The sequence below is a fragment of the Uloborus diversus genome, unplaced genomic scaffold (assembly GCF_026930045.1).
Source record: "Uloborus diversus isolate 005 unplaced genomic scaffold, Udiv.v.3.1 scaffold_13, whole genome shotgun sequence".
Classification (NCBI taxonomy): Eukaryota; Metazoa; Arthropoda; class Arachnida; order Araneae; family Uloboridae; genus Uloborus; species Uloborus diversus.
Window position 1 is genome coordinate 7,406,480 of NW_026557987.1, and position 15,683 is coordinate 7,422,162.

General features: G+C 34.0%; 1 protein-coding gene across 1 annotated transcript in view; it reads right to left on the minus strand.

Moving 5' to 3' along the window:
- The window catches only part of LOC129232653 (plexin domain-containing protein 2-like), a 69,558-nt gene extending 56,495 nt beyond the window's left edge, over window positions 1-13,063 (minus strand). Inside the window, exons 1-2 of the mRNA XM_054866785.1 lie at window positions 12,869-13,063; window positions 5,404-5,550 (exon numbers count right to left, since the gene is read on the minus strand). Of these exons, the coding sequence (XP_054722760.1) occupies window positions 5,404-5,550; window positions 12,869-13,063 (342 nt within the window). The remainder of the gene's footprint in view (window positions 1-5,403; window positions 5,551-12,868) is intronic.
- Between the last annotated feature and the right edge of the window lie 2,620 nt (window positions 13,064-15,683).

Below are 15,683 nucleotides of genomic sequence, written 5' to 3' on the forward strand. Positions count from 1 at the left end.
TAATTGCTCTATATGACAACAGGGTTCATACTCAATTTGGATAAAAAATTTCCATGACTTTTTCAGGACTTCATAAAATTTTTCATGACCTTGTTACACGAAGAGAATAGTACTATTTAATGTAAAACCTGACAATTCCCAGAAATGGGCATTAGAAAAATTGTTACGTGAGTGCCACTACCACATTGGAGCGCTTACTTGTGATCATAAATATCAAATTGTAAAATATCAGTTCACACTGAAGAAACTAATGAATTATTCTATTATTTGTCTTCATCATACAAATTCAAGCAAAATAAAAATATAGTGAATGCAATACACTGATGTCTAAATGTCTAACAAATATTTAATAAATAGGGCCAAATAGTAATGCATGGGACAAAAATTGAATAAGTCATTACTAAGTTTCCAATAATAAATATAATTCATAAAAACATTGTCTTTTGGTGTCAATAGTGCATCTAATCATCCATGTAACTTGACAATATATGCGTTCATTAAAATAAAGCCTCGTTTTTCAGTAAATTCCTTTTTCTAAACCAGATATTTCAGTTGGCTATGAGGATCAGTTTTGCGAGCTGTTTGTAGAGCACTACTGTTTTAGAGTATTAGAACTCCCCTATTTCTATGTTCTATTGCCTGACTAAAGTCTTCAATTTCTAAAGCCTTCAACATACAGTAGAGAACCAATTATCCGGGAAGTTCGAGACCATCGCTGTCCCGGATATCTGAATTTCCCGGTTTTCTGGATCGCTAAAAAGCGCTAATGGGCATTTGTTTATGAAACTTAAATAACTATAATAAATAGTAATACATATTGAAAATCGGTGTTTCCCGCGCTTTTCCAACGTGACTTACGCTCCAAATGGCTTTAATTAGAGACTATTCAATAAAATATTGCTTTAGAATGTGACAATATTCATTTCTTTAGCATTCAGTTGGAATAAAACAAGAAAATTTGAGACTTACGAGTGTACTTTTTAATTCAAGAAAATATTTCGGAAATTTTGCCCCGCGTTAAGGATAACCCTCTGAAGTTCGTTTTTGAAAACATTTTCCCGAATCATAGATGAGTAATATGGTATTTATTAAGAAAGCATTCATATTATTTTAGGTATTTCAAAAAAATGCTTAGTTTTTCAAAAATTGCCGAAAATGCGCATTTTTTAAAAATGGCGGGAAAATCGGTAAAAGGTTGACGGTTTTCTGGTTTCCCGGTTTTTTGGTTCCCGGATAAAAGGTTCTGCACTGTATTAAGATAAACGCTGGTAAATTTAATAATGACTTTTTTACCAGTAGATGAAACGAACTCGGATGCAATTGAATTGCACTTTTTGAGGGGGGGTGGCAAAATCAAGAATGTGCAAGTCCACTGCTACAGAATACAAAATATAAGCAGTGGTGAAAATAATGGTGAATTCAAAATGAGTGACGTCCCAGCAGTAAAATCACATTGCAAAAAAAGGTGAGCGACTGTTACAGAAGCAGATGAAATTGGACTCCAAAACTTGGATTTGTTTTTGAGATCGATCAATTTATATGCAATATTACTAAATCACTCAATACCACTTTCTAGTTCTCTTTTAACTATTGTTACTTTTTTACTGCCCAAGACATTTTTTCATGACAAAATAAATTTCCATGACTTATAATGAAAATATTAATTTTCCATGACTTTTCCAGGTCTGAATTTTTTTTTTCCCATGACTTTCCAGGATTTCCATGACCCGTACTGATCCTGAATTAAACAATATTTTTAAAAAATTAAGATAAAAGTAGGTGTTTTTGCTCGTTTAAAACCTTTCGAGTGATGGTAATGATTTTACCCATCTGTACCCGGGCTAAATTTTCTGTAAATATTAGCTGCACTTTTATCATTATTAATAAGGCGTATTATAGTCAGCACACTCGAGTGCAACATGTTTTTTTTTCTCTGGAGTATTTTTATTTTGAGTAGGGATTTCTTTGAAGATTGATTGAAGCACCCAAAGCTTTGGGTAAAAAAATATGTTGTACTCCAGTGTGCTGACTATAAGACGTCGTATTATTAGTGGCAAAGCTGTAGCTACTATATACAGAAAATTTAGTCCAGGTACAAATGGGTACAAGTCATTATCATCACTTGAAAATTTTGAAACAAAAAAAAATCCTTCGTTCATCTTTTAAAATTTTTTTAACATTCTTTAACTATCAAGTAGATTAATTAAATTAAGAAAAAAAAGCACTTACCAGTATAAATAATATCCATCTTGAACAATAAAATCATATGAAATGAGGAACACTTTAATTTTGTGCGCTGAAATGATGTCTGGAACTCAACTGATTTACTTACAAACGGATACCTACCTTTGAACCTTATTACTCACGTGACAGAAGATAGTTAGACATCAACAAATAACTAAAAGTATCATGTTTTGGGTTATTGTTTGCATTATCCCAATACCAAAGTTTAGAATTTTGAACATGAATTTTGTCCACCTAGCTTGTACTAATCGAAACACTGTGGGTCCTCAGAAATGTTTGCTCGATTAAGTTAAAAATCTCTCTCCGCTCAAAATGAATAAAATAAAAAAAAAATGAAAAAAAGTAAAGGAGAAAAACAGAAGCATACAACTAGAAAAAACAGTTTTTTAACCTGCGACAATAACTGTGATGCCACAATTTTGTCCCCCTTGTCACAATTTCATGAACCTGTCCCCTCCTCAAGGCATGACATCACTTAATACAGCACATCTACTTACGTGTTTTTAAATATTTAAATAATAATTAGACAACCTGACTTTTGCTGCTGAGAGTGTGGTGAAGGGAAAAGCAATGATCATAAAAAAAACTTGAAAAAATAGCCAACCACGATTTAAGCACATTTTACTTCACTTATGAAATGTCTTAGTCATCTGATAATATTTTCACCTTCATCTTTTATGACTTAACTATGATCAATTTGTAAATCACGTCTCTATGGAAAAAAAATTATAAGAAATTACCACATTAAAATCGCCCTTATACAACCTCCCTTGCGACAAAGTTAAGTTGTCAATCAAAGTATTTTAAGTTACTGTCATAGAGGAAGATTGGGTAGTCTGGAACTCTAAAAAAGGAGTTAAAACCGAAATGAAAGAGTTTGAAGGACCCTTCAAAAAAAAAAAATCCTAAATAAAGGATTATTAGAGGAGTTTTGAAGGAGCGTACGAATCCTGTACAATTTGCACACAGAATGTTTAAAAATGGCATTTTACTCATGAACATGTAACTTTAATATACTACTATAATACAGGGTTGGCCGGATTGGACCCAATGGGTTTTTTTTTTTGAAAAAACCAATTTAAAAAAACCCATTATTTAGCCCACTTTTAGGGGTTTTTTTATTTTCTGAGGAGCTTTAAATACTTTCACAATTTAAACTTCTTTTTTATTTGTTCTTCACCACAGACAATGGACATAAAAAATGAAATTTGAACTTTAGTAGTATTTCTTAACTCTTAATGGCATTAAAAAAAAATACTTCAAAGATTTTAATTAAATAACTCAAATTATCTCGACTAAGTCCTGTCACGTCTGATTTTCTCAATATTTGTAGATTGTACAGAGGAAACTACTCTAGCTAAAAGGCTTTCATTTGAATTATTTTCTGCAAACCAACACGTCACAAATCTTGAATAAACAAGGTATATTTTTTAGAAATTAACAGGTGTTACTAACGGTCGGACAGAAAAGGAAATAAGATTTATAGTATTTTTTTTTATTATCTTATGAAAAAGTTTAATATTTCTTACTCTGTACACAGAAGTAGAAAAACAAGCAACATAAAATTCAAGGAAATGTCTTGATTAAGCTGGAATTCAGTAAAAAGGTATTTAAACTACTTGAGGTTCTACAGTAGTTTTGCATAACAAAATGAAATACAATAAAGTAAAATTCAAAAAATAAATGTAGTAATTAAAAACAAGCAAGAGATTTCATCACTCGAGAAGTAACTTTGCCTTAACTGTTGGTAATCATGGAAACTAAAAAAATCTGAAACTTCACCATTCTTGAATTTTGTCGTCTTTTATACCTTTCTTCAGAAAACGCTGAATTTTCCAGCTTTTTTTATCAAGACATTTTTTGTGCTTTGTCCATATACTTATGCTACAATATGCTACGAGTACCCCACTTTTCCCCTAAAAAAAGACAAAAAAACCCACATTTCTTTTAAAAAACCCAGCTTCAGTTGGGTTTTTTTGGTTTTTATTTAAAAAACCCAAAAAACCCTGGGTCCATGGTTTTTTTAAAAAAAAACCTGGGTTTTTTGCCAACCCTGCTATAATATACATATAACTCTAATATAACTACTTTTTAATATAGAGGGTTCAAAGGCTACAAGGCCAATAAATGGACTTTCTCATTCAGACTATGATTCCATATTCTAAAAATTTAGTCTTGAGCAAAGAAGAGACCGAGGGGACAGATTCAGTTGTTTAAATTTATTAAAATGAAAGATGTTACGGGGTTGAAGTTTAGCACTGGAAACAGGATGAGGGGTCATTGTTTTAAGCTTTTCAAATCTCAGGCTAACATGGATATCAGGAAAAATTATTATTATAGCGGGGTAGTGGAACCTTGGAACAGCTTACCGGAAGAGGTGGTCATGAGCAAGGGAGTTTTAAGAGGGAGTTTTGATCTTCACTGGGGATTGTAAATGGACTAGGACCAGCCTAGCTGGGCCCAGAGCCTGTTGCTGGTCGTCACTTTTGTATTTGTATTGTACAGTAGAAGACCGTTATAACGCCGACCTGTATAACGCAATTCTCTATAAACCGCACTACTTTTCAGATGTAAACAATAGGTTTTGAAGTTTAAAAAATCCCCCTGTTTTGCTTTGCAAACATAAAAATTGTTAGGTAAATTAAATTTTGAAAGTTTTTCATCTTTCCATCTTACTTCAAAGCTTTTAAATTGAAAATGAGTACTCATAGCAAATAGAAAACACCAGATGGCTCTTGAAAATGCAGCTGTTACGCAAACCATGAAGCTAGCAGAACTACAGGATCTTGATTGTGAAACATATTTATTTGTGAATAACTCATTGTAATATTGGTGCTTTAATAATATTGCAGATAAAAATGATTCTGAAGTGCTAATATATAGATATATTCTGACTATTAATTAGTTTTAAAATTTGTGAAATGATCTATATAATGCAAAAACCTGTATAAGGCAAAAAGCTCTGGTCCCGAGGTGTGCGTTATAACGGTCTTCTACTGTATTTGTATTTATACTGCATTGATCCTTTCATTTTCTATTCTCACAATAAAGCAAATCGAAACGCCTTAATGAAGAAAAATATGCTTTGGAGGAAAAAAACCCATTGATTTCACTCAAAAGTTAAAAGTACGAAGGAAAGAAACCAGGGCAAATGCTCACCGTGGCTTGCCTGTGTGAGTCTGACAGCATCTCGTGTGTGATGACCTGGTGTCTGGGCAGAGAGTCTAGGTCCACCCAGAAGGCCGAAGCCTTGTCCTTGTCCGAATAGAAGGTGGAGTTGTAGTACGTGTGGAAATCCTCCTCCAGCTGAAAGAAAAAAGACCACTCGTTCACATTTCAGTCAATTATTGCACCGTGTTTTGAACGCTTTCTATTGCACACGTGCATAAATGTCGAAAAATTTGGTTAATGAAAATAAACTGTTGCATACAAATTAGAGACGTACGGAGTAGCACTTTGGCCAAGTAGCCAAATACCAAGTACTCGGCCTTTCACTACTCGGCCGAGTTACCAAGTACCAATTATGTTTTAAGAAGAACCACCAACACACATGTGATGAATTTTGAACTCTTTAGAATAGTAGTATAGACCTCCTTGTCCATATAATAGTTTTTAAAACTAAATTCCTACTGAAATTTAATTGCGCATTATATATACAATTTTGTTTGTGTCAAAAATTTTACCAAAAAAATTTTTTTTTAATTAAAAATAAATAAATAAAAGGTTTGATCAATCAAGTTGCAATTAAAACAAATTATACCAATCTATTATAGTTCCAGTCCGCCAAACATAAATAATTTTTTGAAAGCAAATAAAACAAATGTGACACGTGTTTCTGCGTTACAAGGAACGTCTTTTTCAGTGCATAAAATGTGAGCTAGAGAATGCAGAGACATTCGACAAAAAAATCGGACTTTTGTCGGATGCCTTTAAATACACGAGCTCCCATTTTGTGCATTGAAAAAGAAATTCCTTGTAACACTAAATACGTGTCTGCAGTGTTCCTGCACTGTGCTTTTAACGTTGTTTTATTTCCTTTTATTGTTCAAGCAAAGGTATTTTTATATTTCTTATAACTAATTTTTGTTTGTAGCAAAAATCAATTTTTAATATAAAAATTCCATATTTTCTATACTTACCTTTTTTGCATAATTTTTAATAAATAAGTTTTATTAACTTTGGGGACATTAAAATCAAGTTTTATTCCATTGAAGCATTACAAACTTCATTATTCTCAAAATTTAAATTTGACTTGTAAATAATTGCAGAATATTATATGTGATTCCGCTTTTTTATAAATTTTAATATCTGTCTTGGACAATTATTCAATCTTTTTTGCAACAACTTGGTATTGGCCGAGTATCTGATCAAAATTTGGCCGAGTACCGAGTACTCAGCAAATTGGCCAAGTAGGCCGAGTACCGAGTAGTTACCGAGCAGTGGCGTAGCTAGACCCGACTTTCGGGGGGGTTACTTCTTTTATATATATATATATGTATATATATATATATATATATATATATATATATATATATATATATATATATATATATATATATATATATATATATAAATGGATATATATGTATAATTGCTTGGAATTTTTTCCTTTTCTTCTTTTTTTTTTCTTTCTCTTCTCTCTTCTTTTTCTCTTTTTTTTTTGAGACTAACTTTTCGGGGGGGGGGGGTTTGTCCCCAAAACCCCCCCCTTAGCTACGCCCCTGTTACCGAGTACTTGTTACGTCTCTAATACAAATTGAAATTTTTAATGAAGAATTTAATTTCTACTAACTAGTTAAAATCAGCTGCATAAATTAGTTACATATATATTTATACTTGAATGGTCACATTGAATAAATATATTAAATAGCAATAAAAAAAATAATTTTGAAACAATTTGTTCTGTTTTTGATATTTTCTCACAAAATATAGTTTCTCAAAAAATAGTTTCGGACACTTTCGGACACCGGAGTTTCGAACAGGATGGTAAAAACCTTGCCATCCCTGCTTTCATTTGCACACATGCATAAACATAGGGAAATTTGGTTACTCTATTATCAAAAAATAAAAAATAAAATAAACTCATGCAAGTTGCATACAAGTTGAAATTTTGGAACTACTTTGATATGCCCCCCCCCCCAAATCGGAAATTCGGTGACTTTTTTGGTTTTTGTTGATACAAAACTTTGTTGCCACAAAAATTGTTGCCACAAAACTTTTAAAAAAAACTCAAAAAATGGTACAAAATACATGAAAATACTAAATTTGGCCACAGCAAAAACCTAAAAGCTGAAAAAACCTAAATTGGCAACAACAAAATAAGGAACAGCAACCCTAAAAAGTCCGTAGGGAATGCCAGATTTGGCGCGTAATTTTTGGGGGGTGTATATCAAAGTTATACTAAAATTTTAATCAAGAATTCAACTTCTATGTAACTAAAATAAAATCAGCTGCATAAATAAGTTGAATGTTCTCATTGAATAAATGTTCAATACAAAACATTACTTTGATACATTTTGTTCTGTTTTTAATGTTTTCTCACAAAATACAATTTTGTCTAAAAATATAGTTTTGGACACTTTCGGACAGTTTGACACGAGGGTTGTGGACAGGAGGGTAAAAACCAGGGTTTTTACCGTAGTGTCCGAAACCTTGCCAACCCTGCATCATAGGTACCTCACTAAGCTGCTTACCTTGGCAAAAAAAAAGAAAGAAAAGCTAAAGCACTTTTTTAGGTATAAAGGTCCCCCCCCCCCCATCATTGTCTACATGTTCCTACTAAATTCCAACTTTCTTCCCTCCCGATATGGATGAGGATTTTTTGGTCCATCATTCTCATCGTATTCAGTACTTTTAGGGTCCGACGACCCTCAAAGGAAGGTCCACGACAAACTTTGAAAAAAAAAAAAAAAATTAAAGAATGTTACAAAAGTTAAATGATGTTTTAGAAAACCAGAATTTTCGCCTTCAAAGCCTTTCAAGCTAGGTCCATGAGTGGAGAAAAGGGGTGCATACTCGGTGCAAAAATTTTATTGGAAAACAATCAAAACCATGTTCACTTATGTGTGAAAACATTGATTTTTCAAAGCCAGGGCGGCAATCTTGCACTGCTTTGAGCATCATTGTCTATTGCCCACGAGCAAGGGCGCCCATATAGGGGGGCAAGGGGGACTCAAGTCCCCCCCCCCCGTAGAAATTAGAACCTTCTTGCTGTGAAACCCGTGTATAACGATATTTTCCTTGGTCTCAGCAAAATGTCAGCATGAATAATCGAACTGTCTATAACAATAACCTGTCTAAAACAATATATTTTTAGGTCTCAACAGTATCGTTGTAGACAAGTTTAACTTTGCAAAAATGTAAAAACATTTCTTCTCCAGCCATTAATGAATAAGTTATTAAAATTGTTAAGTTTTACTAACTCTAATCTACTGAAATTGGTTTCTATGGGGAAAATATCTTGCTGAACCATGGGGGAAAAATGTCTGAGCCTTCCTTAAAATTTTGAATATGGGCGCCCATGCCCAGGAGTGAATCCATCTTTGTCACACGATATCCCGCAATTCTACTCAACTGCTTTTGAAAGGTGGACTGCAGTTCTTAACATTTAAGAATAACGAAAGCAGGAGCATACGAGCGAAACGAGTGACGAAGAAGGACACCCAGACAATTTCGCACCAAAGTCAAAGTGGTCTCATTTACAAGCAGGGGAATCTGTGTTGTATAATATATTCAGACATAATTGGTCTTGCCATTTAAACAACCCTCTATTGTCATCATAAATATATATGTATCAATTTTCTCATTGCTTGTCTCGCTGTAAATCCCGGTAGATGGCGCCATGAGTGGGCATCAACTCTGTTTTTCTGTGGGTGAAATTGGGTTCTATGTGGAAAATCTCTTGCTGAACCATGGGGAAAATGTCTGAGCCTTCCTTAAAATTTTGAATATGGGCGCCCACGCCCAGGAGTGGATCCATCTTTGTCACATGATATCCCGCAATTCTACTCGACTGCTTTTAAAAGGCGGCTCATGATTGCAGTTCCTAACATTTAAGAATAACGAAAGCAAGAGCATACGAGCAAAATGGGTGACAAAGAGGGACACCAAGACAATTTCGCACCAAAGTCAAAGTGGTCTCATTTACAAGCAGGGGAATCTGCTCACCAATCCATCCTGCACTAAACTGAACTTTGTGTTTGAGAAGGTGGGCAAAACGCCATTTCGTTCTGAACGTTCAATACATCTCGGCATTTCGAGATACGATGTTCCAATATTATGCATGGGTGATCGAGCCATCACCTGCTCTGGCAAAACCACGCAGTCTCTCCAGGGCCTGATCAAGACAAACTGGTGCCCAGGTCCTGAGAAGAAGTTGGTGCCCCTCCCCCCCCCCCATAGGAAAATCAGCACAATTTTGAAGTCAATGTTTTATACTAGAAACCTAATATACTAAAAACCAAGACATTACTACAGAAACCTGGGATTTGAATGCCAAACACTTGATAGTGACTATACTAATCATAGTTAAAATTGCTTTACCTCAAGGTAAAAATGAGTTAAAAAACAATTTAAAACTGTAAAAAAAAAAAAAAAAAAAAAAAAACTAATTAAGACATCAAACTTTAAAAAGGCTTCTTGCTGGCTTTAACAGAGGCAAATGTGTCGATCACATCATCGAAATCTAATTTTGATGTCACAGAATTTTCAATGGTCAATAAGGAAAACGCCCGTAAATTATCCGGAGAAACGCAGCTCCTAAAAAGATTTTTGATTCTTTTCAAAGCTGGAAAGGAACGTTCACTGGAACAGAAAAAAAAGGAAGTAAGTTAATTTAGGCTGTTTTAGTGCCCAGGTCCGCGGATCATGCATTAATCAGGCCCTGAGTCTGTCATCGAGTGAATATGAATGCTTGATAGACATAGCTCCAGACTGTACCTTGAAATTACCTTCCTGGATATTCACCCTCATTTTTATTTCCCGTATGGAAAACAAAAATAATCCACCACTCGTTGCAAAAGCAAAGCACGTCATTTGTGGTCATTTGCCACAACCTACCAATCAAAATCTGTAGTTTCGACCCATGTGGCTACTGAAGCTAAATACCGAAGTCGCGTAGATTCTTCGAGTTTGAGAAAATACATTTGCCATCAAAAATTACTCCCAACACATTAAAATTGGACCAGCTATAACAATCTCACTCATCTCAATCATTTGAGTAGTTCAATTTTGAATTTTTATTCCCGCGTTACAAACAATCTGCCCGTTCCATTTGATTTTTGTACTCCAGAATTTGCGAGTAAAGTTAAGCAATGTAAACTACGTGCCTAATGCTGTTTTTAAATAGTGATGTTCCTCTTTGATGGGTGAGAAACTACAAACATCTGAACACTTTAACGACAGGGGTCTGCACTGAATACAAGTCCGCAGGCCATAAAGTTACGGAAGCACTGTTTAAGGGAACATTGTCCTTATTTGAATGGGTATTTTTAACCGTCCTCTTTATTATTATGTTGGTCATGTTTCACAATCATTAGTGGCACTCGAAGAGCATCATGCTTCTGACTCTACTGTAAAGGGGTATATTTTCACTTGCATCCGAAAACAAATCTGTTTTGTTATTTAAAGTGTTTCCCCCCGGACCGAACGAAGAGGGTGTTGGGAACTCCAAATAATATTATCAATAATTCACGTTTATTTTGATATATTTGGCTTTAATTAAATCCCTACTTTCTTTTATCTTGCAAAGTCACAAATGCTAATTTCTATGTATGTAACGTATTTCCCGATCTTAGATACGTGCGTGCCTTATGTCATGAAATGACGAAGTTCCTTTTCCATTTGATTGGCCGCCGTCCTAACATCAGGAAATGCGCATCTCACATGCATAGGGTTGGCCGGATTGGACCCAATTGGGTTGGACCCAATGGGTTTTTTTGAAAAAAACCATTTAAAAAAACCCATTATTTAGCCCACTTTTGGGTTTTTTAAAATTTTCTGAGAACTTTTTTAAAAAAAATAATTAATTTAAATACTTTTACAATTTAAACTTCTTTTTTATTTCTTCTTCACAATAGGCAATGGACATAAAAAATGAATTTTGAACTTTAATAGTATTTCTTAACTCTTAAGGGCATTAAAAAATGCTTCAAAGATTTTAAATAAATATATTTAACTTTTTCCTTCAACTGGTCAATAAGGAACTCAAATTATCTTGACTAAGTCCTGTCACGTCAGATTTTCTCGGTATTTGCAGATTGTACAAAGGATACTACTTTAGCTAAAAGGCTCTCATGTGAATTATTTTCTGCAAATCAACACGTCACAAAACTCGAATAAACAAGGTATATTTTTTAGAAATTAACAGGTTTTACAAATGGTCGGACGGAAAACGGAATAGGATGTACAGTATTTTCATTATCTTACGAAAAAGTTTAATATTTCTTACTCTGTACACAGAAATAAAAAAACAGGCAACATAAAATTTAAAGAAATGTCTTGATTAAGCTGGAATTCAGTAAAAAGGGATTTAAACTACTTGAGGTTCTACAGTAGTTTTGCATAACAAAATGAAATACAATAAAGTAAAATACAAAAAAAAAAAAATGTCGCAACAAAAAACGAACAAATAAACAATAGATTTTATCACTCAAGAAGTAACTTTGCCTTAACTGTTGGTAATCATGGAAACTAAAAAAATCTGAAACTTCACCATTCTTGAATTTTGTCGTCTTTTATACCCTTCTTCAGAAAACGCTGAATTTTCCCGCTTTTTTTATCAAGACAATTTTTGTGCTTTGTCCATATACTTATGCTACAATATGCTACGAGTACCCCACCTTTCCCCTAAAAAAAGACAAAAAAAAAACACATTTCTTTTAAAAAAACCCAGCTTTAGTTGGGTTTTTTTTGGGTTTTATTTAAAAAAACCCAAAAAACCCTGGGTCCATGGGCTTTTTAAAAAAAACCCGGGCTTTTGCCAACCCTGCACATGCATGTCTTGAAATACATGCAAATGACTCTGGCTGACTATATATGTTGCTTCTGTTGCTCTCTCTCTCTTTTAAGGCGCCGTATTTTAGTTTCATAGTCAGCCGAGTCGGCTACTTGCCGTCATGCTCTCGATTAGGCATTTTATAACTGTAAACTTTATATGCAAACCTTAAGTTCAAATTACTGAAACCTCGATTACTTAATGACTCCTCATTTGTCATAATGCAAATTTACAAATAATGGTTTTGCATGTTTCACTAAACTATCTATGTTTCGAGAGAACTTATGTTGCAATATCATATTTCATATGTAAATAGCTCGCCAAGGATACCACTGTATAATATCACCAAGGAGGAAATAAATTCATAATTTCAAATACAGGTATTGTTTTCTGAAAAGGACTCCAGTTACACTCTGCAACTAAAAAGTGCACTCATTAAATGAGTCATCGGTACGATAACTTCATTGATAAAACCTCATCGCACAATAGAGGGCACATTTAAAAAGAAATTTTGTAGTAGAAGAGGTGCCTTTTTCAGTATATATTCGCATAGTTTATGCATATAAAAGTAAAGTATTTTCAACGAGTAGCTATTTCTTCTAAACGAACAGGAAAAAGAGACTGGCTTACAGTGTAGTTGGCATCTTGGGGCGGGACTGTGATGCCCAGCTCCGAAAGGGGCTCCGTCCGATAGAGGTCCGAATGTCCGGCGGAGGTCCCCATGACCTCCGAAGAGAGCTCCGTGCGGGACAGCTTGCGCTTGGAGTCAGACAGCTTAGACCACACATCTGTAGGGGGAGAGAGACCATCACTCTCACGACACATTTCAGTGCCGCACATATACAGGCGTCCCACATATAACACGGTTCATTCGTTCTGTATAATATCCAAACCGTGCTATACGAGACTTTTAAAAATAACATTTTTCTCATTTTTAACCAATTATGTATATGCATGAGAAAAGTTAGGTTAAGATGTATTGTGTTATATCAAAACCGTGTTATATGAGACTTAAAAATAATGTAAATCAAGTGGTGTGTACCGTGTTGTATTGAAACCAAGTTTTATTAAAACAAAGTAAAGTATTACAGTTATTAGCAAACATTAATAGAATGTATTAAACAAAAATGAAATTCCATCTTTTATAAACATAACACTTGTGCTGCATCAAAACCATGCAGTGTTAAATTCAAGTTTCATACCGTGTCATATCAAAACCGTGTTATAATAATTGCAAATTTGGTACCATGTAACATCGAAACCGTGTTGTACAAAAGCCGTGTTATACGAGGGAAGCCTGCATATGTTTTTATTTTGGAGGGCCAATAAAACCAGGCTTAGCCCTCCCCACTCCTGCACTTTTTTTTTATTGTATTTTTTGGAGGGGCAACAACTTCACACTGTCGCCCTATTCCTCTTTTTTTAAGATTCTCTTTATCAAGTTTATCTTTTTTATTAATTTTCAAACACAGAAACGGGGAGAATTCATAAAAACTTAGATAAGTTTAATACTGAAAAATTCTTTAAGTGCAACTTATTGCTTTGAAGCAAAATGGCTACTAAAAATCACCAGTCGCTTTAAAAAAACACCAGTTTTAAAATAACTGGTCATGCTGGAGGAAGAACGGAAGTAGGGGGCATCAGTGGAAATCCCCGAGAAACTTTTCAAAATTGAAATTGTAAAAACACTCTTTTAATCAATCTTTGGTGTATTGGGAGAAGGAGAAGCTGTGTGTATGGAGGAGGGAACAGCCTGGCAGACATTTTAAAAACGGATGAAAAATATCGTAATTCTTGGGATAGATAGGGAAGAGGGCAGGTTTGGGTTTTCTTTGGACCTTTTTACATGATGTTAATTTTAGGCTATCTTTGGTGAAAATAGAGGATTTAGGAAGACTTGAGGGATCTTTCTCAAGAGAACATTTTGACACTGAAGCACAATTCGGGACACATTTGGTAATGAAAGAGGAAAGAACTTTCCTTTCACAACCAAAGTCAATTTTAGGGCATCTTTGGAAACGAAGAGTTTGGGGACTCTCCCTGAAAGGCTTTCGAAAGTTAAAAATGCAATTTCAGGTTACCTTTGGAGACATTAAGAGGTAAAGCGCAGTGAGGGATCTCCCTCCAAAATATTTCAAAAATAGAATAAAGGCGTAATTTTGGACTATCTTTGGTAGAACCGTATATACTCGCATATAAGTTGACCCCCTACTTTTAGGAGAAAAATCGGGAAAAAATTGAAAACCCGTGTATAAGTTGAGTCCCTACTTTTCAAAAAAAAAAGAGTGTTTTCCCTCTAATTTTGAATTTAAACGTCATTAAAAGGAGGAAAATGAGATGTATTGAAAACTTTTATGTAAAAAAAGGTCCGATTTTACTCTTTTGCTCTAAAAGGGTTCATTTTTGCGATCGGGATTTTCGTAAATGGTTCGATTTGGCTGTTACGATTTTTTTTAAAGTTGCTGCTTTTATTTTGATTTTATATCAATAAAATTTCATGCTGTAGCCATAATAATGTAATAACATTATTTTTAAAAAATAAGCAATAATTCGCTTCTACCGGGAAAATTTGCGAATACGGCGACTCCAGCATTTTTAGTGTAGTCGGCCGTTTACTGTAATTATTTAGCCTTTATTTCAGAGTCCGGTCATGTAAAATCATAGCAGAATGTTTAAGTTTTTACTTCCTTAGCATCTGCTTAAAAGGAAAGGACTAAAACCAGGAAAATGTTCATGTTTTCAATTGTTTTTTTTAAAGAAAAAAAATCGAGGAAAATTTTCGGAAATTCTGCTCCACGTATAAGTCGCCCCCTCACTTTAAACCTCATTTTTTGTGATAGATTTCCCGACTTATACGCGAGTATGTACGGTAATAGTAATGTTAGAAAAAGTTTTTAGAACATTCATTTCCCATAAAACTTCAACCAATTTATTTAACCTAATTTTTTTGAGGGGGAGGAGAGTTAAGGAGGTATTATTTTAAAAGCTCTTATTTTCAAACTGACTAGAAAAAAAGAAAGAGAAGGGAACGTCGTTTGCTAACCAATAATCTGCATCTGTTAAATTTTAAATTAAAGATTTTTTTTTTAAACTAAGATTTTTTTCCAGCATTACTTGCTTCTTCTTATGGAAATAATTTTGTCTTCTCAAGACACGTTTGTGCCAACTGCTGAGTGCCGTCTAAAGTATTTTTACTATCACTATCATTCGTTATTTGTTTACTTATTTTTTTTGTAGCTAAAAGTGTGGAAATTATCCGCGAGCAAACTAAAATCAACGTTCAGTAGCTCAAGGAGAACACTTAGTTGCTTAAAATTCAGTAAATGTTTATGTAGTGTGAAATCTTGAGAATCTGCCACACTGCATCTATTTTTTAAAAAGAGCTAAATAAGAACTATGCATAGAATCAGTTAGATAATCTTTTACTTGTTTTCATTTTACTGAT